The sequence below is a fragment of the Zosterops lateralis genome (genome assembly GCF_965231275.1).
Source record: "Zosterops lateralis genome assembly, chromosome: 2".
Taxonomy (NCBI): Eukaryota; Metazoa; Chordata; class Aves; order Passeriformes; family Zosteropidae; genus Zosterops; species Zosterops lateralis.
In genome coordinates this window covers 30520327-30541979 of record NC_139763.1, presented here as the reverse complement: position 1 = coordinate 30541979, position 21653 = coordinate 30520327, and the positions used below count along the sequence as shown (strand labels likewise).

The window sequence follows — 21653 nt, the reverse complement described above, 5'->3', positions numbered from 1 at the left end:
CAGAGAGAAGTAGGGGTGCAGGCATGTTTTCTCATACGCTCTGCTGCATATGTAATGACTTCTACTACACCTGTGATAGAAAACTGTCCAGATCTTAAAGAAGGCAGTGAACTAAAGCACAGTGTTTGAAAACTTAAAGGATGGACAGCAGTAATTTTTTTAAAAAAGTGCAAATGGAGCAAGACGTTAGACTGTAGTGATGCTTGGAAAAAAATCCACATCACAACTTTCAAAGGAGTAATTTCAAGTAATTTTGAAGTATTTAGAAATACTTTGCCAAGTATTTTAATCATCAGTAGAGTTCATTAACTGATTTAATTGATGGTTTTTAGTTCCCTTAAGTCACAGGTACTTTTGGTGTGTTTAGGAGTGTAAACCTGGATTTCTTGCGGACAAGCGGCTTCTTTTGGCAGAGGGTGAAAATGCTGTCTTGATTCGTAATGTAACTGTGCAAGACAGAGGAAACTACACATGCCATATGGTATACACTTATATGGGAAAACAATATAACGTTTCCAGAACCATAAGTCTGGCGGTTAAAGGTGAGTGCATGAGGTTATTCTCTTTTTGGCTCTGCTCTAAACATTTGTATGGAGGCATAAGATACTTGGCCTGTTACTTTTCAGCTGTGAAATTAGAGTTGTAAATCTTCTTTAATTTATTCTTGAACATAAAATTGAAAGGCAATGAGTCATGTTGCTACCCTTGAGCATTGCTTTTGAGGAAGAATTGTCATGGAGAAATGAGTAATGCAGGGTTAGGAATAAGGATTACAAGAAAGCAGTGGTTCCTGAGGTGGAGGTATTGCTTTTGCCAAAACAAATAATACACAATTAAAGTAAATAAACTTAAAAATAGAAACTTTTTTTCTGAGACTATCACAGCAAATGACCTGCTTGAAGCCCTTTTGGTGAACTTGCTTCTCCATTGATGGGAAAGGAGATGTCACAAGCTGTATAAATAATAAAAAGTTAATAAATCTTCCTCTGGAAAGGATTGGCTTACTGTTGGCACTTGGTTGTGCTTTTCTGCTGTCTCACTCTGCCAGTAGTGTCATTTATTGCATTTACCATTGTGATTGTGATGTCTTTGTGGGTGATGTTGCTGGTGACCTGACTAGTAACATGATAATAGTCCTATCAGAATAGTTGTCTGGAGACAGCAGATCCATCTTTTTAGATTAAACCAAAATTCTGACTTTATATGGATGATATAAGAAAGGTGGGTTGTGGGCAACCAATCTATACATTGTGCAGAATGATACTATTCCAGCCCAGTTTAGGTACGTGTTTGTTTAAACTTTTACTTTAAAAAGTATTCAGCTTATCTAGGAGGTTATGATACAACTTTTTTTCTCTTCCTTATCCGTTTCCAAAAAAGTTAACTGCATTTTTTTGGTTTTGTCTTTGTTTTCTGGTTTTGTGTTACTTTCATATCTGCTGCCAGTAAATTTATGATTTTTTTTTATAAAGCATTTTAAAGGTTGTGTTTTTTTGTTTTTTTTTTTTGTTAACTTGGGAGCTAAAATAGAATAACTTGGAGAGAGTAGAGCAAATATCTTATGAGACATTTCTGTTGTAAATTTGAAAGCTGTAGTAAGTCTGGCACTATAATAATACCAAACAATAAAACCAAACCAAAATTATTGTCAGTTGAACTAAGTTATGGATGTTTTCCCGTCTCAAGGTTTTATTTTCCTTTGTTTCGGTTAGAAAAACCACTGCAGATGCAACCAGAATTTATTTATCCAAGGAACAATACAATTGAAGTAGAACTTGGTAAGTAGTGACTGTTTAAGAGATCATTAACTTTAAGTGAAATAGATAAGCTCCTGGTCTTTGTGAAATGATATGTGAACAGTTCCACAGACTTCAGCAAGACTGGGAGATAAGCATGTGGATTGAGAGTATCTGGAAATCAGAGGATAGACAATAGAATGTGATTCCCACAAATAAGTTGTAGGGTAGTAACTGGGCCTGACATTGGAGTCTCTTGACCAGCAGTGTTGTGCAGGATGCACTTATTTATGTATTTATTTATTTTCTGTTATTGCCATCTGTCCTTTTTACCACTTCTTTGTGTTTGTGTCGTGACGTATTCTCAGTGTCTGTGGAAATACGGTTTATGTACATGTAGCATGTTAGGATAGTTAGCAGTTGACCAGTTCAGTAGCTCTTTCTCTTCCTGTGTTTTCTGTCTCCCTTCCCTCTCCACAACCTGGATTTTATTCCTTGTTTTAGTGTAATACAGATTTTGGATACTGATCTTTTGTGAAACAATGAGCTGCTAGTTGATGCATATCCCAGGTAGTGTTTATCTTGGAAATTTCTTAAATAAGAGATTCTGAGTATAAAGAATAACTTCTTCTCAGGGAGAACAGCTGGGCAGTGCAGCAGGCTGCCCAGAAAAGTTGTCCTGTCTGTCTTTAGAGATTTTTAGAACCTGGCTGAACAAATCTCTGAGCAGCCTGGTCTGACCTCAGAATGAGGCCATACTTTGAGCAGGAAATTGGATTGAAGACCTCTATTGCAACCTCAATTATTCTGTAATTCTCTGGACCAATTGTATGGTATTGCAGTCTTTTCCTAAGCAAAGTTATGTGTGTCTTAAGTGCACTACATATCGGACAGAGTTGTGTTCTTCTGACAAGTCCAGAAGAATGAGATTGGAGCTGCTTGATCTGTATTTCTTTTAATCATTTTGTACCAAAGAAGGCAGTTTCAAACAAAATATTTGGTGTAGAAGGGCATGAACTGATTTTAGAGAAGTGTGATTGGCTATTTACTAGAATTTCCTAGTACAGGAAACAGTTTTGTAATCTTTTGAGGAATTAGATCATTAGAGAAGCTCTGAGCAAAGGTTGCATTTGGACTCTGGCACCATATGTGAAGTCAGGCCAGAGCATTGTGGATTATTGTTATGTGCATCATCCTGATGGAATCTCGCATAACACAGCTACTTTTGCTGCTGCTTTTTCTGATATTGAGCTTGTAAATATTGTAACAGGTGTTGTTTTCTCCTATTAAAGCTTCATGTTTCTTTTCGTATCATGTGAAACATTTTTGTCTGTCCCAAATGCTAACTTTGAATATATGGTATTAAACTGGACAGCACTGAAACACCTGGTGGGTTTTGTATGTGTGTGTTTGGGGGGTGTTTTGGGGTTTTGGTGGGTTTTTTGTTTTGTTCTTTTTGGCCTCAATAGCTTGTGAAAGATAACTTACTCTGAAGTTGCCGGGTTCTGGTGAGGATTGGTAGATTTTGACCAGAATTGCGAATGAGCTTTAATAGAAATTATGTTACTCTGAAGTCCAGAAGGATTTGTTTTAAACAGTGAGAATATTCAGGATCTGATATAAAAAGTGTTATTTTAAAGGCTTACAGTCCTATGGTCTTAGATGATTATTTAAATCTGTTGAAACAGTCTAGAATTTCTCAGCAGCCCCTTCTTTTCTGGTAATTACATCTTCTCTGTCTTCATTATGAACAATGTATGCCTGAAAAACTTTCAGTTCTTTTACTATTAAAACAGGGAGACTTTCCATAGTAATTATTTTACCTCACATAACCCTAATATTTGTGTGAAAACTTATTTAATTCAGAAAAGTTCTTACTGATGCAGCCTCTACTCAGAAGGAGTCTGATCTGCAGGCTCTTAAATTTACTGAAGGCAGTGCTAGGGTTTTTTCAATCCTTGATAATGTTTTCTGAGTAATTTATTAGTCCAGGGGCTGCCTGTGACTTTCAGCCTAAGTCATTAAGACTGTGTTGTGGGACAACTTGTTTAGACCCTTATTGTAGAATTTGGTCCATATTTGTTACGGCTTGGACACAGCATTAATTAAAAGTTGTGCTGGTGTATTGTTGGATGCTTTGGACCACCTAGGATGAGCAAACCTTGATTGCCTTACAGACATTAGGGTAATAGCCACAGGTGAGAGAAAAAGTAGACTCCAGCCACAAAGTGGGTTTATTGTGACTACTGAGATCTACAAATGATTCCCTATTACATGGGCACGTAGGGGGACCCTTTTTAAAAGAATTTGGTGAGATTTGTTTTTGTTTGTTTTAAAATGATATTGCCATTCAAATATTCAATATTCTCTGTCCAGTACCTTCAATGGGTACTGGGGGAAAAAAATCCTACTATACGTCTAGCTGTAGGGCAGAATCTCTAAGCAGCTGCATGAACGTCTGTATGAAAACACCTGTATGATTTTTGAATGAGAAGTGGCAGGAGAAGGTGGTGTAGAAACTTAACAGTACATTCATGAATGTGTGGACATGAAGAGCATGGAACAATTAAGTTTTTTTTTAATTTTATTATTATTATTATTATTAATTTTATTTTTAATAATTGTGCAATGCACTAAAGCACATCTTAAAAAAATTAATTGTTGCAGTGGAAGGATGTGAGGGAAGAGATTGGGCAGCATCTCTGATTTCTGCATGAACTCTTGTTCAAGTAATTGCTTTACATGTGAGCTAAAGGTTTATTCCATACTTTTGTTAGAGACCATCCCTTGGTGGAAGCATCTAGATCTGATGCGGTTCTAGGAAGTGAAAGACTAAGATCTTTACATAGGCCAGCTGAGAGAGCCCACCTTCTCCTATCAAATCCTAACTTCCATGGGTAAAATACAGAAGGAAAGGAATCCAAGAAAGCTGCTTACCTTCCTGTACATGGAGCTCACTGAGGTACATTGGCAATAAACATATTTTGCAAATTGGCTTCCTTCTGTAAGATCTGGCCTCTTGGTGGCAAAGGAGCTGAGTGGCAGGTGAGCTTGCTCTGGAAGTAAAGTGTGATAATATTCAGAAACCATCCTAGTGGACAGTGTTGACCATGCATCTTAGTGATGCGTGGTCACTAAGAATGGGATTCAGCTCCCAAATGTAGTTGTCTGCACATGGGTATGTGCATATGATCTGAGGTCCTTAACTCAGGCTGGTGTCAACAGGGCCTCAATTCAGTTGCCTACACAAAAAGAGCTGTTTTGGGTGGTCTGGCTACTCTAGCACTGTGGTTTTCTTGGTGATCTGGAGTCCTGTCTGACAACTCCATCTTGGATGCTGGAGAGCGTCTCAGATGTCACCATAGGTGTATATGCAACTGATTTGAGCCCTGGAGCTCTTTCAGTGGAGCCTGGAGTGTCATTAAGTTAAGGTATTAACTTTAATGTGTATGAACTTCAGCAGAGATTAACTCTGTTACTAGCTTAGACACTTGGCTTGTATGTAGATGTGAACATTTAGACACCTACATTTAGGATGGAATTTATATCCAGATCATAGACATCCAAATTTGGATTACAAATGGATGAGTTTCAAGGACTTTGCTTTTCACAAGGTAAGTAGGTTTCTTTTATATCCCTCCTTTTCCCAGCTGTTCCTTCATAACTTGATTCTGCTCCTATTACAAGATCTTCAGTTGCTGTGTTTACATTTTTTTTGTAGGCTCTCATGTAGTTATGGAATGTAACATATCAAGTGGCATAAATGGCTTGATTCCATTCTGGCAAGTTAATGATGAAGATGTTGATATCTTTGATAAAACCTACAGGGAACAGTTTTATGAGTGAGTATCCTTATACATTGAATTTGTAGTGCATATGTAGGTGAAATAAAATGTAGTAATTTACAGTGAATTCATTATAAAGTAGACTACTAGTCACATGCCACTAGTCATGGAAAGGTTGATTAGAAGTCTGTATCAAACACAGTATATTCTTATTGCTTGGTTTTAAAAGAATTACATTTTATTTTAAGTACTGTGTATGATACAAACGGAATGAAGCAATCATGTAGATTTTTAGAATGCTATTGTGCAATACAATTTTGTAATGCTTGCTTATGCATTTGTTCTTATGTGGGGGTTTTTTGGGTTTCGTTTTTTTTTAACTAGTACGTTAAAGCCTGTCCTCTATTATTAATATGGGAAGGATAGATTGTTCCAAAATAAAAAGTCACCCAACTTATTTTTATTTGTGAAAATGGTCTTTTTTTTTAGTACAGACACAGCTGCTAATCCTCAAGAACACAAGGCAGAAACTCTTGTTGCAGGACATTTAGGTTCAGATGTTTGACTACCCTGAAGTAAAAAAGTGTTTAGGTGGAATTTCAGAAGGGAAAGTCATTTGTGTTCATAGCCTCTTGTCCAGTCAGTGGGCACTACTGAAACAGCCTGGCTCCCTCTTCTCCACGCCTTCCTCCCATCGGGCATTTAAACACATTGATGAGATCCATCCCCTGCCCCTGAGCCTTCTCCAGGCTGAGCAGTCCCTGCTCTTGTGTATGATGGATGCTCCAATTCCTTACCTGTCACATCACTGCACACAACTTGCTCCAGCAAATCCATCCATCCATCTCTTGTACTAGGCAGCCCAAAACTGGCCCCACTGCTCCTCCAGGTGTAATCTCACCAGTGTGAACAGAGGTGAAGGATCATTTCCCTTAACCTGCTGGCAGTGTATTTCCTAATTCAGTCCAGGATGCCTGGCATCTGGTTATTCCTCCAAATATGCAGGATTTGCATTTTTCTTTAAACTTCTTGAGGTGGTTTTTTTTCATTTGTCCATCCTTGCAAGGTTCCTCTGGATGCTGGCTGTTGTATCAGACATCCCTTTGAGTTTTGTGTCACTGCAAAACTGCTAGTGGTGCACTCTGTCCAACTTGGGGGAAAAATCCCAACAAATCCAGCCCCCCAAAACCCTAAAACAACTAAACCCAGTATGTTTTTAGTTCATGAAATTGTTAATTACAGGGGTATATTTACTGTGCTTCACTAACTTCTTTGGTTTATAGAGATTTAAAAAAAAAAAGTTTTTGTATTTGTGGATAGATGAATCTCTGTCATATTCAGATATGTACAGATGTTTCCCTTTTACCTTTTTTTAATGACAGAGAAGGGTTGCCTCACGGACTTGCTGTATCTGGAACAAAATTTAACATTTCAAAAGTGAAAGTAAAGGACTATGCTTATAAATTCTTCTGCCACTTCATATATGGTTCTCAACAATTTACAGCCTACATCAAATTGGAATACCCAGGTAAGAGATCTCTTCTTCATAAAGTGGTGATCATTGGCTTACTTCTCAGTTAGTTTGACACTGCCCTACTTAAAGCTGTGTGATGTACTTTTATGCAAAATGGGCAGTGCATCTCAGTACCTTTCTTTGTGAATTTTTTGTCACATTCTTAGCAAAATGAAAGGAAAAAAGTGTTTTTGATTTGCTTTGTCTTCTCTCATTCAGTATTTTAGGACTGAAAGTGGATATGACCTCTAACTTGTTGCATGACTATAATTTCTTCATAAAGATTATCAGGGTAGGATTTAACCTCAGAAATTCTTTCTTGCATTGACTAAAAAATGTAGTTTGTGGAGGGTGTTTGTTTAAAGGACAGTAAATGAGTAGGTCATTGAAGGGGCAGAGACAACGGAAAGCTAGTTGGTCTGGGGAGATTAGCAGGTCAGGAAATCACCTCCCCACCTTTGACTTCCTTGCTTTCTGACTGATAGAATTTTGTACAAGAATTCTCACTCTACTGCCGTGCTGGCTTATATGTCAGTATTTTATTTTGGTGTTTCAGCTGAAGAGGAGCCTCATTTATCATACTGAGGTATTTTTTCTCTGAAAGGTAAATCAGATAACAGTAATGGCAGAAAGCATATATTAAAGTTTTTTCTGTTCTTTCACTCCTTTTAAAGCAAAAATATTTTAATGATTAAACAATTTTGAACAATCCTTGTTTTTCCTTGGTTCTAGTTTATAGTTGTACTTTATTTGTTTTTCTTTTCTTTCTTGTTCTGTGCTGCTGCAGCTCGAAACATTCAGGGATACTTAATTGGAGGAGGAGTTTCCTTGGTATTTTTAGTATTTTTTACTCTCTTTATCTACAAGATCTTCAAAATTGATATTGTGCTGTGTTATCGGGACTCCTGCCATCCTTTCCTGAGGAAAAAAGGTATGTTTATCTAACAGTGCTGAGTGTTGTTTTGAGCTTCCACCTTTACTTGCAAAGCAGTGAGTTACTCTCATGGATCATGATTGGTCTTCCTTGGGGTTTTTGAAAAGATAATATTGTTTTTAGGATGTTTAGAATTAGTTCAGATGACAAAAGCATCTACGGGAAAAAATCAGCAACTTTTCAGGAATCCAGAACTATCATTGCTTTTCCTGAAGACCCACCCCAGTGGTTTGAATACTATTCTGATAGCAGTTTTGCAGATTAATTTTAATTACTGTTTTTACAGAAAGCAGTAACACATTGGAATTGTTACGTGTTTTTTATTTTCCATAGATGAAACAGGAAAAATATAACTTTCTTTTTTTTTTCTATTTAAAGGCACTTGTGATTATTTTACTTTCTGGAAATTTTGCTTTCCTAGCATTCCAAAAAAATGTTGATAGGGGTGTTGTGTATGAGAGTATGCTGAAGTATGGGTAATATCCAAACATCTGTGAGGAGATTTTTTCTGTTTCTCTAACCATGTATCTTCTAGAGGTATTGATATTCTCTTAGGTTTTCTTGGAAGTCTTTTAAATTATGTCTTTCTGAAAAGTTTGATCCAAAATACTTAAAACTATTTGGATCACAAAATTTACACTTACTTTGTATTTGTTGTCATGTCTAAGTGGTTGCCGTGGTTTGAAACTCCAGGTTGCAGCACCAACTATGAATTATATGGCAACTGGAAGTTTAAGTATCAGTTGTACCACTAGGTCCACTGTTTTTCAAATAATTCAGTGATGATATATTTTATTTAGTGTTCAAAAGAGAAAGTTACAACTTAATTTTGCAGGTCTCTTTTGCCTATTCAGCTTCAGCGTCCTGAATTCTAGAAGGCCTGATCCTACAAATATTTCAGGCTTTGTATAATCATACATGCTTAGCTAATATAGCAGGATTAGGACCTAAAACAATTATTCAAGTAAAGGGACACCCCCCCCCCCCCCTCCCCCGAGTTTAGAGATTTTGTTTGTTTCCTTGCTTGCTCTTGTATCTTTAGAACTCATTTTTATGGAAGTTCTATTGCTCACTCCTTAGTTTCAGATGAGAAGATCTATGATGCTTATGTTCTGTATCCAAAGAACAGAGAAAGCTGCTTGTATTCATCAGATATTTTTGCTCTGAAGATACTGCCAGAGGTCTTAGAAAGACAGTGTGGATATAACCTCTTCATACTTGGGAGAGATGATTTACCAGGAGAAGGTAAGTTAGCTGAGGACAAATTTGACTCGAGTTTTCTCGTTGACCTGCAAATACAACTGAGAAACAGGCAGTCAGATGGTACTCTAAATATCTCTCATAATTGAATGAACTTTTTTTTTTTTTTACAGTTGAAGGATTTTGGTAGTGGTCTGAGAAGTAGAATCTAAAGTGCTGCCTAATATTTCCAGCTTGAAAAAATGGTCTGTTCTCAGGGTTTAGCCTGAGAATGGGTTTTTTTTTGTGTGGTATTTACCATATTTCACTGTTTGCAACTTAACTGACTGGAATACCATTGATTGGGGAATCTTTTTTTTGTCTTCCATTTACATGTAACAAAACCACTTGAGCATATGAGAACAGACTGTATAAGGTAAAAAGGTCCTGTGGTTCTCAAATTTGGTTTTTTTTGCATTTGTATTATGATGGTAATAAAATGGCATTAGCAAGGTAAGTAGTAGACAGTTGGCAGCTCTTCTCTGTTTCTGCAAAACAAGGATATAGACAGAATCAGATGGTGTTGCATTGGCCAGATCTCTGTGGTTGGCTAACCTTAGGTGTAACTGCTTGCGTGCTCATATCCTCTCCCTATTTTGATGTAAATTGTGTTGGCTTAAATATCAAATAGTTAATGAACCAGCTGCAGAATATTGGTAACAGCAAATAGAAATGTACAACCATAATTTTGCACAACCTTTTTCTCTACAGCTGTGATCAGCGTTGCTGATGAAAAAATCCGTCAAAGTAGGAGAGTGATAATTGTTTTAGTACCGGAGCCCTCCTGTTACAGCGTTCTGGAAGACGAGTCTGAAAAGCAGCTAGCCATGCATAGTGCTCTCATCCAAGATGGCATTAAAGTAATTCTCATTGAACTTGAAAAAATACAAGATTATGCAACCATGCCAGAATCCATCAGATATATTAAGCAAAAGCATGGGGCTATCCGATGGAAAGGGGACTTCTCAGAAAGGTCCCACTCAGCAAGTACCAGATTCTGGAAGAAAGTACGCTATCAAATGCCATCCAGAAAAAGCGGCTCTTTATCAGGATTGCATTTGTTACCAAAAGACTTGAATTTGCCTTAAATAACAAACGAGAAATGAGACTTAACGACTGATTCCGTTCACACAGTTGGTGATGGACTGACTGAAGGTCACATGTATCTGTTCTGTGCAATCTCATCCAGATTTACTGGAGTGAAGGTACTACAGCTTCATCTACAGATGTGAATCTTCTTTACTTACTTGGCTGGATCAACAGAACACCTTGAAATATCATCAGTAGCACATGTAGGAGGTACACAAGTACTTTCCCAAGAATGATTCTTTGAAATTTCCCTGTATTAAAAATGAAAGGACAAAAACCCGTCAAAAATGAGAAACTAATGAAGAAAATTTGATATTTTTTGCTGCAACTAAAGTTTTGTATGAAGGGAATTACACTAATTATGGTTCAATACTACGTAACGTGCATGGCTGGTGCCAGTAAATGTTTGTTTCTTTTTTTTTTTTTTAATGAAATGAAACCTTTCAATGAAACCTTTTCTTTGTTACAAGTTTGTTATGCCTTGTTCAGTTTGCGGAAAGATAAATCCCTGTGTGTTACTGCATCAGAGTGTTATCGCCCAGGAGAAAAGGTAAGAGACAATCCCAGCCCTTCAAAAGTGCTGTTGAACCTGACCAAGCTTAAATACTCTTCCCTGATTTTTTTACATTTGAAAGATCAATGCCATTTTTAGTCACTTTTCACATGCAGATGTTGTAAAAATACCTTTTAATCTTTATTGAGTCAAAAAAATTAATCTCCAGAGAACTTTTTTTTTCAACTTAAACAGCTTAATATATTTATTTACCCAAGTGGAATAATTGGCTAATGACACAGAGTCTGTCATGGAGGGTACCAGATGATTGACTTCATCCACCTTACCTTAAGGACCATGTCAAGGGGCAAAGAGGGAGAGCGAGAGAGATGCCCCGTGTTACCCCCTGCAGCTGCTTGCTTTTCTTTCCCTCTGCTCTGGTATGTAAGCAATCTGAGATGACTGTGTGCTGGAGGCTGCAGTCATGGCTTTCCAAATGAAAGGGAAAGGAAGTTGTGCAGAATGTTGATTCCTTTCTCTTTCATTTTAATTTATTTTTAATAGTGTTTTGTATGCCTCAAGTGTTAACTCTAAAGTTACGTTTGACTTGTAGGCAGTGATGTAGTTTGCAATTGCAATGATCAATTCTTTTTTTGGGGCAGGGAATTGATTTGATTGATTAAAAAAAATGCATCAGACCTCTTTAATGCTATGTTTATAGCGATCAATTTTATACAAACAGGAGATGAGAGCCAAATTGCCCATGTAATTTCAGTCTGTCCTTGAAAGTAATGCTTTTAGGTTGTGAGATCTTGTTGTATAGGGAAGCCTCAGGAATTGACTGTTACTGCTGCTTACAACTCTGAATTTCTGTGTCCTATCAGCTTCTTTCTTGCAGCACCTTTTGCTCTCCTCCCATTCAAACTGCAACCTATATTTTCTCTTGCAGCTCCTTTATCTTGAAGCAAGCAACTTGTTTTTGTGTCCAACTCCGTCGCTTTCCAAGCTCTGCTTGAAGATTGTTGCTAAGACAGTATTAGGCAGAAATTTTCTTCCTGATATCTCCAATTGTTTGTCTGGGAAACAAAAAAGTTCTGCAACCTTCAGAATTCATCTACTTATTTGCAAAAGTGTTGGCTTTTCTTCTTTTATGGCTCAAGCAGTTTGCTTGTGTCTCCATACTCAATCAAACAAAACTGTTCTGGCTGATAAGTGACAGTAACAGTGGAAGTAGGTTCTTCTCCCACCTAAAGTACTTTGGTTTCCTCAGTGTGTGCTGGAAACTTGAAACAGTGCTTTTGAGAGGCTGTGCCTTCTGAGCTTTGTGAATTATGTGTGTGTTTGGCCAGAATGAAATAAGAATGTCTTCATTTCAAGAGGAAGGGGAAAAAGTGCATTTGAAATGTCAGGCTAATTCAAACTGTTATCACACTGAAGTGTTTTATTGATGAATGTCATGTATGTACAGACCTATGCAGATGCTCATAGTCTTTTCTCATTCTGTGTTTTAGTCACAAGAGAAGTGTCAAGGGAGGAGGATCAGTCCTAGTCATGAAGTGCCGTATTTACTTAGCTGTTCACACAGTCTGCCTTTAAATATGGTGTTGTTTAGTGGCAGTCTGCTGTAGGGTAAAAGAGCCTTGAGATCCATCTGAAGTAACTGAAAACCATCTGAACAAAACTAATTGTTACGGTTCATACTGATAGAAGAATCAAATAGGACAGAAACTGTATGGTTTGGTCACAAAATTCTCTAAGAAGATCCCTGTATCAAATCTGAAGGCCAGACAGTGGCATTATGGTATTTGTATTCTGAGAACTTGGGCGTAACACTGACCTTGTACTTTCACCTTGACAGCTCATGATATGCAGGCCAGCCAACAGAATTCCAGTGACCTCAATCCTCCTAATTACTACTGCTGACTGGAACAGATTGAAAGGAGAACTGCTACTTGTTATGCCTAACTTTAGGAATGGAAGATTATTTTACTGAGCCAAAATAGTGTTTTTAAAAAAATATTTGTTCCTTTTGATGTATTTATACAAATGACACTAAAGTTTTCATGTGTGTTACGTAAAGGCACTTTGAGGAAGAGTCCATTTTAAAATTTAATAAAGGCACTACATATTTTTTCATACAGCACTTCTGTTTCTTTTGCCCTCATTTCTCCACTATAGCATGCTGAGAATGGACAATAGCAAGCAGCAGTGGTGACTCAGTGGCTTTAACAAGACTGCTGTAACAGATCTTCATTCAGGCTGCTGCCAGTCAGTCTGGCTGTGGTACTACACTAGCACAAATCATCTCACCCTGCCTGGGCAAGCAGAGGCTATGGGCTTGGCTCTGCTCTGTCTGGTATTCTCCTTGCAGCAAGGTGAAGCTAGAGCAGCCCCAAGGCTGCTGCGTTGTTCTCTGGGACCAGCATGGTCCTCAGCAGTGCCATACTGAGCAGCAGTAATGGAGAGGCAGCCTTCCCTGCTCAGCCCCTGGGGCAAGTGCTTACTCTCTCATCTGCTCAAGGAAAGCCAGAGCATTGTGCTGTAGGGGTTGGTGTAGCCCAGAAACTAATTGTATCATGGGCTGCATCAAAAGCAGCATGACCAGCAAGGTGGGGGATTCTTCCCCTCTGCTCTGGTGAGGCCTGACCTGGAGTGGTGCATCCAGCTCTGGGGTCTCCAACACTGACCTGGAGTAAGTCCAGATGAGGCCACCAAGTTGATCAGAGAGATGAAGCACTTCTGAAAGGAAAGGCTGAGAGAGCTGGGATTGTTCAGCCTGGAAAAGAGAAAGCTTTGGGGTGACCAAATTGTGGCCTTCCAGGGCCTGAAAAGAACTTACACAAAAGATGGGGCAAGACTTTCCAAGAGCACATAGTGAACAGGACAAGGAGAAATGGCTTCAAAGTGAAAGAGTGTAGGTTTAGATCAGATATCAGGAAATAATTTTTTACTCTGAGGCTGCTGAGAAACTGGAATAGATTTCCTGGGGAAGCTTTGGGTGCTCCATCCCTGGAGGTGTTCAACACCAGGTTAGATGGAACTTTGAGCAACCTGGTGTAGTTGAAGGTATCCCTACCCGTGGCAGGGGGTGAAAACTAGACAATCTTCACAATGCCTTTGCAACCAAAACCATCGCTGTGATTCTGTGAGTCTGAGTAACCTGGCTGACTTGTCCTTGCCTCCCACCAGCATAAGTCTCACACAGGTTCATGCTGATTGCACAGTGGCTCCAGTGTGCAGGTATGGGGCAGTGAAGAGGGGAGTGCTATGCTCCTTCTGCACATGCCTGTTCTGCAGAATGGTTTCACTGCAGGATTCAGATTTTCAGCAGATATGAGTCGTTTGTCCCAACTTATACCTCATCTTTTATTTTTCCTTTTGTCTGAGGTTTTTTACATGATAGAAAAAAAAAATGTAGCGAAACCAGAAAAATGAAGGTGTGAGAGGGAGGGGAGGAGGGAGGCAATGGTAATTATTTCTTTTTAGAAGATTGCTTGTTTTGTGTTAGTACAACAGACAGCAGGGAATTTGATTTTAAATGCAATGCATTTCCCTAACCTTGTGCACTGATTTCATTTGAAGTTAATGATGAAATAGTATTTAGGAAATAAGGATGAAATAATATAAATGTGACACACCAAAATGCTTACTCAGTGATTTTGTCTTCATTACGTGACAAACTGTAACAAAATCTCTCACTCTCTTAGCATTTAGAAATACTGATGGTTTTTATTATCATAATATTTTTATTATGACTGACAAGCCTGACTATAGTGTGTCCTTATCAGTAGTGTTTCAGGGATGAGAAAGAATGCATTGCCCATTCACTGATACAGGGTGTAAGACATTAATCTGACTGACTACCTACTTTTTAATTATGGGATTTATTTTACCATGTTTAGACAAAAGGGGAAATGAATAGTCATATGATTTTTTTTATAAACAGTGTAACTAAAATATTTTAATCATCTAAATGCATTGTGATTAAATTGAAACAATATGCATTTTCTTTTAAGCTTCTACTTAAATAGCAAATTCATCCTACTGTAAAAAAGTAAAGGTGTTGCTTAAGTTTAAATAAGAACGATTTTTAAAATCAAGCTCTTGTATTTCTTGGTTCTTTAATGCATTTAAATATGCTAGGTTATTTTCTCTGCCCTTCTTCACTTTCTAAATTGCATTTAGAAAGGACACCTTAATTTTTTGTCCTATAAACACACAATGTAGGTGATAAAAGTGGTAGTTCTCTTGGCTAGAATCGCTCTAGACATGAAGGTGGCTCAGCGCATCCGAAGAGCATCACTGAGCCCCAGTAACTTTCCCACAGACATTGTCTTTATGGACTGCTCCAGCTCTGCAGGGCTTGTAGCAGGCTTCTCAGCACATTGTGGGCAAAACCAGCAGTTAGCTATGAGATGCAAAGTGGAAAAATAAAAAGGTTTTCAGAGATGTTTTCATATGAAAAGGATTGCTATTGTTACCAGAAAAATTACTTTCTGCATTCCTGAAGGAGTGTTATAGATTTTGAATTAAGTTGTTTGTATTGTCTGTGTTTTAATAATTGTTACTGCATTTAGAAATTTAATCTGCCTAAAGACAAAGTGTCTCTTAGATTGAGAGGGGATCTTGCTCTGACTGATTGTGAGTCCTTAGAGGGCAGTCCCGGGCCACCTACTCTGCTTTCTCTGTTTTGCATTTTCTTGAAAGTTGTAGTGATTGATGCAATACTTGCATTGTGTCTTTCTTTCCCGTTTCTCATTTAGGTCAAACTTCTTGTGGTCAGTTGGTTGTAGGACTCCTTGCACCATCATCTGCCTGCAGAAAACAGCTACTCTTATGCAATTGCACAGATAAAGTGCAGTATGCAATCCTAGGGCTGCAAAAAACATTTTAACAAAGTAATTGTGAAGACTTGCAGGAGACTGTGGCGGTACCTGTTCTGCAAAGCTCGGCCAGCCCCGGCATCACTGCAATGCTATGTGGGACATGGCTGGTCAGGAGCGTGAGCGAGACGAAGGAAGGAAGGAAAAAAGAGGGGACTCTGGAGAGGTTAAACAGCAGCGAGTTTATTGGAGCTCCTGGCCCCACCTCAGGGTGTCTGCCTCAGGAGAGACAAGACTTACTCCAAGGCAGCAAACTTTAAAGGGGGGGTGGAACACAGAGGAGGGTTCAGACATGGACCAATAGGATGGAACAGGGGTGTGGCTCACAACCTAATAGACATATAGTAAAAGGTGGGGGGCAGCCTGGACCTGTCTAATCACTCGATGCCTCTCCTAGAATCTTCCAGACGCAGGGAGGGGCCCCCAAGTGATGGACAGGACCAGGGGGTTATATAACATGTGATGGACAGGTAACTGAAACAGGGTAAAACCAAGTAGGGAAAAATACAGGGGGTATGTAGAACAAACCAATTTACAATGCAACATTAACTTATGAAACAAACATCAAACTGATAATACCAAAAATGCACCCCCATGGGAGACAACCTCATGCAGATTTTTTTTTTTTTTTGCAATTTCCATGTAATCTTTTTACTGTCTAAACTGTAAACCCAAATGCTGCTTTCCAGTTTTTAGTGGATTTTATCTCAAACCTCCTAGGTACAATTTTATGATAGTGAGTATCACATGTATTTGATTATAAACACATTTTTTTCCCTTGTCTGTGACCAAACATTTGGCTGTAGATACCTATGTAATGTGTCTATATAGCACTTAGAGGGCCTGAGCTTGGGAAACACAGAATAGGAAGGGGCTGCCTCTGCCCTTTGGCTAGCTTATTCCTATCTCAGGTATTCAGTTATGTTGTTCTCTCTGTGAGTTACCATGCTTTGTCCCAACAAAGGGGTTGTTCATTTGTATATCCTGGATGTATTGTTTATAGGCAGAAGTTGTAATCTGTCTTCAGTTTAACCTAGACAAGCCAAATTAACTTAACACTTCCCTGAAATGTATTTCCCCTAGTATACCCATAGTTCAGTGAAGTCTCTTGGAATTTGTAAACACATTAACAGGAAAGAGCACAACATTTCATCTGAAGGTGGGCCAGCACCCTGAAGAGTGTTGTCAGGCATGTGTGGGCATGCAGAAATTACTGATTCATGTGAGAACTGATGCAAGTGGGTGCAGGCCTGAGCTGTGCTGGATGTACCCCGTGCTGCAGGTACAAGTGGAGCCAGCTCACCTGTGTGGGGGAGCTTCAGGCAGCTCACACTTGGCACCTGGCAATGGTTTCACCTGATGTCTTGGCTTCACTTGAAGTGAAACAGCTTGTTTTCATGTACCATCCTTTTTCGTGACAGTAAAGATGATGAATAGAGTTTTCTACTTCTAAGGACACCCTAAAGGCTTCAGTGCTGCCAGACGTCCCCACATATGGGATTTGCATTATGTGCCATGTGCTGATGAGAGGTCTGGCTGAGGCTGCACAGCTCTGGGTTCCCAGCATTGGAAGAGACGTAAGATTATCTGAGCTATCTCCTTTTACCTTCTCAGATTATCTCTAATAACCCCAATTATCCCAATCAGTATCCTATGGATTCTGAGCACCTTTCTCACTGGATTCTATAATGAATACTTGCATCAGTGCATTGCAGCTGTCTTTGGTACTTCTCTAACTCTACTAGAAACAGTTCACCTGATTTAAGGGCAGCATTTTTTTTTTTTTTTTTTTTTTAGTTAAAATATATAATATAATGGTGAATCATAGGAATCTTGACCACAATTCTCCTTAGTGTGTGATTCTGGATGGCAAATAGGTTTTTTTGTGTTTAAAATTAAAGAAAATAAAATAGTGCTGTAACTTCCAAGTGCAGGAGGAGTAAATGGGTAAAAATCAGTATGAGCCAAGCTGCAGGGTCACATACTTCTTTTCTAACTATTGTGCCATTAGTAAATTACATAAGAAAACTTCCACTTTTTTGTACTACTATGTTACCCCTGCACTTTGAGGGGCAACATGTTGCGGCATGGGTGTGGACCCTCACAAAGGACAACAGGCAGCAGCAGGGTCAAACATGGAAGGCTCCTTATTATCTGACTTCAATAACTTACATACACTTTTTACAAAGGGCCAGGATTGGCCCAAGGAGGTTACAACCTCCTGACTCCATTGGTCACTATGACCACCAGTCACGTTCTCCTCTCAGAGAACAACTATGCAAAACAGATAAATTCTAAGAATACACATTGTTGACATGAAGCAGAGTGAGAATGGTGCTGCAAAGGTTCAAACACTTGAAAGCAAGAAAATGAGGAGCCACACTGCTAGAACTAATGAAAACATTGATATGAAGGCCATGGCTAATTCCCTGGCAAGTTCCCTCCATGCCAGTAATTACTGCCACACCTTGGCTTCTCCCTTTTTAAGCATCTGCTTCCATCTTTTGCTAGGTGGCTTCCCAGTCAGCCCTGCAACTCTGGCTTTGCAATGGAGCCCAACTTTCTCTGTTCACCATGACAACTGGTTACCACAATGAAGGCAATAAGGATATTGAAACAAAACAACAGACTAATGTGTGTGATGCAACCAAACACTGCAACATTACTGTCATATTTTATATTTCCAATTTTCCTGCCCCAGCTTAGCCTCTCTAAATCAAAATTTTTGCATACCCTGCAGATTATAGTGTTATTGAATATTTCTTCCTCAATAGAAGATTTTTCTGTTCTCACGTCATGTATTACATACATGTTTTATGCAGCTTTAACTGTATCTAATAATTACCTGCAATTATATTTCTCGATATTTTTTATTCTTGTAGCTTTAAAAGATTTATACATACAACGATAATCTTAATGTCTTCATCTTCATTAATCTTAATGTCTTCATCTTATGCAACAAAGCTTAAAGTAGAAATGGTGTAAAAAAATTACATAAAGTGCCTTAAACCCCTGTTAAGTTTTGATTTGCCCTGCTCAGTTTCAGATGAGAAAGATATACGATGAATACATAAGGCAGCCAAACCTCAAAAAATATGATGGTTGCTATAAACCACAGTTTTGCCCTAAAGATACTTGTGGTTGTCTTAGAGACATGGTATGACTATAGTCTCTTCTCATGTAGAAGGGATGATTTACCATGTGAGGTAAAGCATGAGATTACTGGATTCTTTAATTGCCTTAAAAAACCCTGACAACTAAGTTTGCTTGTCATTGGCACTTGTCCTAAAACAATCAGGGCAAGTATTGCCCTGATTTTTGCAGTTCAAGTCAGTTGGTGTGAAGGATCTGGAGACGACACAAGGCATGTTTGAAAAGACATAATTTCAGACTAACTGCTGTCAGGCACTGTTGATAGGTTGCCCAGCTAGTTGGAGTTTATCTTCAAGTTCTGCCTCATCTGAAAGGAATCTGTTTGATGGGCTCCAAGATTGTTTTGTGGCACAAGTACTCTCTTGATCCAAACAAAAAAGCTAATGTAGCCACACGCCCCAAGGAGATGATATATTGAAAAGGGAAAGTTGTCAATATTGTAAATTGAGAAAGACAAGTGATCTGGAAAGCTGGAACAAAACTACTACTGGATGACATTTCAGGCAACTCCCATCCCATCCCATCCTCTCTGAGAGAATGCTCTCACTCTGATTTTCTTCTAACTCAAAAGGAATGAATTTTTTATGACAGGCACTGTGCTTCCTTCATTGGCTATATAATGTTTATCAAATAAAGAAAGCAGATGCCACCACCTGATGGAAAAAGGACTTCTCAGTGATACCTTATTTAACATACACACTTTGGAGAAATGTTTGGACAACAACCAAATGTTATCCTCAAATCCAGTCTCTTAATTTGCAATGAAGTAGCCTTATCTGAACTTCTCCTCAGCTGCAGAAAGGTATACCATGGTCATCTCTCTGCTGCAATCCATTTTCAAAGACGGCACTGGTGAATGGATAGACCCTCCTTATGCTAATCATGACTGCTTATTCTATCTTAGAGCTTCATGAGGCAAAATACATCTGAATGTTTGCATAGATTAAAAAAAAAAAAAAAGAAAAAGTAAGTTCTTCTGCATAGATCTGATCTGGAGGATGTTTGGGTAACATTTTGCTTAGCATCAACTTCATTGGTTGATCTGCTGATTCTTGGTCGGCTTTGAAGTGTCTCTGGTGACCAGACCAAATGTTCATGCAGACTAATGTCAATGGACATTCCTCAGACAACCCACTCCTCTGTTCTTCCCTGCAGTTTTTGTCTTATGGCTGCCATGGTCTGTGTATTTTTGCTATTTCATGAAATACAGCCATTTCAGCTTTACTACACTTTTTTTTTTCTGAATTCTGCTCCACATTCAATGAATAGTTAAATGATTGAATAGTTCTGATTTTACGTGTTCATTTTGGTAGTATTTAAACAAAGTGTTTTACATAGGCAACTTTTTACCAGAAATGTATTTTCACTATTAGTAGTATAACAATGACCATAGAGGAAAAAGCCCCATCACAGCTGCAGACAGCAGAACCCCTAGCATGTGTATCTCAAAAAGAATTCTTATGAAGTTATTATTTCTTTAAAAATCAGTGCTTCTAGAGCAATAAGAATGAATCAGATTCCAGTCAAGATGATTTTTGATGGTGCAAAATAGTACAGAAACTAAAAATCTTGCATAATCTTGCATTGTGTGACCTAATATAAGGAGTTAATGAGAAACATTTCCAAAATCAAATATGGATAGAAGTGGTGACCAAAGAGAGACAAGCTGACTACAAAAATCCTGCTGTGTTTGCCAAGTCTGGAATGAATTAATTTTCTGTTTACCTCCCAATAGCTTTGGGTCTGGAAGTGTTGCAATGTGCCTCCAGCTAGCACTACATACCTTGTACTGATGCAAGACAGTTTAGGCAGGCACAGCAGGGCATAATCTTTAATCTTAATTTATCTGCAGCTAGTGGGCAGGATGTTTGAACACATTTCCATGGTACATATAATAATAATGCAAGAATATGCAATAAAAAAAGTCTCAGAAGCAGGATGAAAAGGGGTGGAAGGCACAGGACATGTCTGGATTATTCCTCACAGTTTTTGCAGAATACTTGTAATTTGCTTAGCAAATGTTATGATGCATTTTTAACAATAATGAGAACATCTACCTTGATAGTTCTGTAGTCCATGATTGCTGACTGCTTTGTGAGGAAGAAAAGAAAGACCTTCCTTCTGCCTTAATATCTAGTTGAGTAGTTAATCAACAAGTAAGTGGCAGTGCAGCATTAAAATTGCCCACATTCCATTTGGTATTTAACAAAATACTTTGAGGAACTTCAGCTTTGAAAAACTTTGGCTGTAGCAGTGGTGTGAAACAGAGAACTAAGAACCACCCGAACCTAGAGAACATACTGTTCCCAGAACAGCCACAAGTTAGTTAAGTAATCTCTGCAAAATATCAGGACTACTTAGTAGCTGTTAACTTTGTAGATAAAAACTTAGGGACTAAATGAGACTAACCTGTAAGTTCAAGCTTCCAAATATCTCAGTGACAGTCTGAGCAAGTCAGACCAAGCAGCCAAAACAGCCTACTGAATAACCAAATTAATCGGCTGATGTCCCCGAGATGCTCCTGCCAAGAGCCGACACGGAGTCTTGAAGGGCTCTTCCAGTGACACAGTCTCTTCAAGGAAGGTTTGCAGCTGTTCGTGTTCTGAAAACAAACAAAAGTTAGTCACCTCACATCTCGCAATCTTCACTTGGAGGATTTCCTGGGGCGGAGGCTGAGGCCAGCCCGCAGCAGCGAGGGTGGATGCTCAAACTCTTGGTTTTTCGGAGCTTGCGTGTAACCAGCACCGTTTACCTGAGCCGGGGAGGGAAGGGCCGGGGTTGGCCCGGGCCCCGCCGCCGTCCGGGGCCAGCCGGGTTTGCAGGCGGGG

At 38.8% G+C, this 21653-nt stretch overlaps 1 protein-coding gene and 1 long non-coding RNA gene across 4 annotated transcripts in view; one reads left to right on the top strand and one right to left on the bottom strand.

The window, feature by feature from the left end:
- Positions 1-10456, top strand: part of LOC310923496 (interleukin-1 receptor type 1-like) — an 18565-nt gene extending 8109 nt beyond the window's left edge. For all 3 annotated transcript variants that reach the window (XM_083884636.1, XM_083884637.1, XM_083884635.1), the window contains 7 exons: positions 368-542; positions 1713-1778; positions 5458-5578; positions 6904-7049; positions 7822-7965; positions 9049-9213; positions 9919-10456. In XM_083884636.1, coding sequence (XP_083740762.1) covers positions 368-542; positions 1713-1778; positions 5458-5578; positions 6904-7049; positions 7822-7965; positions 9049-9213; positions 9919-10295 — 1194 coding nt within the window. In that variant the 3' untranslated portion in view covers positions 10296-10456. The remainder of the gene's footprint in view (positions 1-367; positions 543-1712; positions 1779-5457; positions 5579-6903; positions 7050-7821; positions 7966-9048; positions 9214-9918) is intronic.
- Positions 9159-21653, bottom strand: LOC310923520. Its single transcript, XR_014592612.1, has 4 exons — positions 21578-21653; positions 21235-21427; positions 10455-10547; positions 9159-9269 (listed from the first exon to the last, which is right to left on the bottom strand). It is a non-coding gene; the product is annotated as an uncharacterized lncRNA (long non-coding RNA).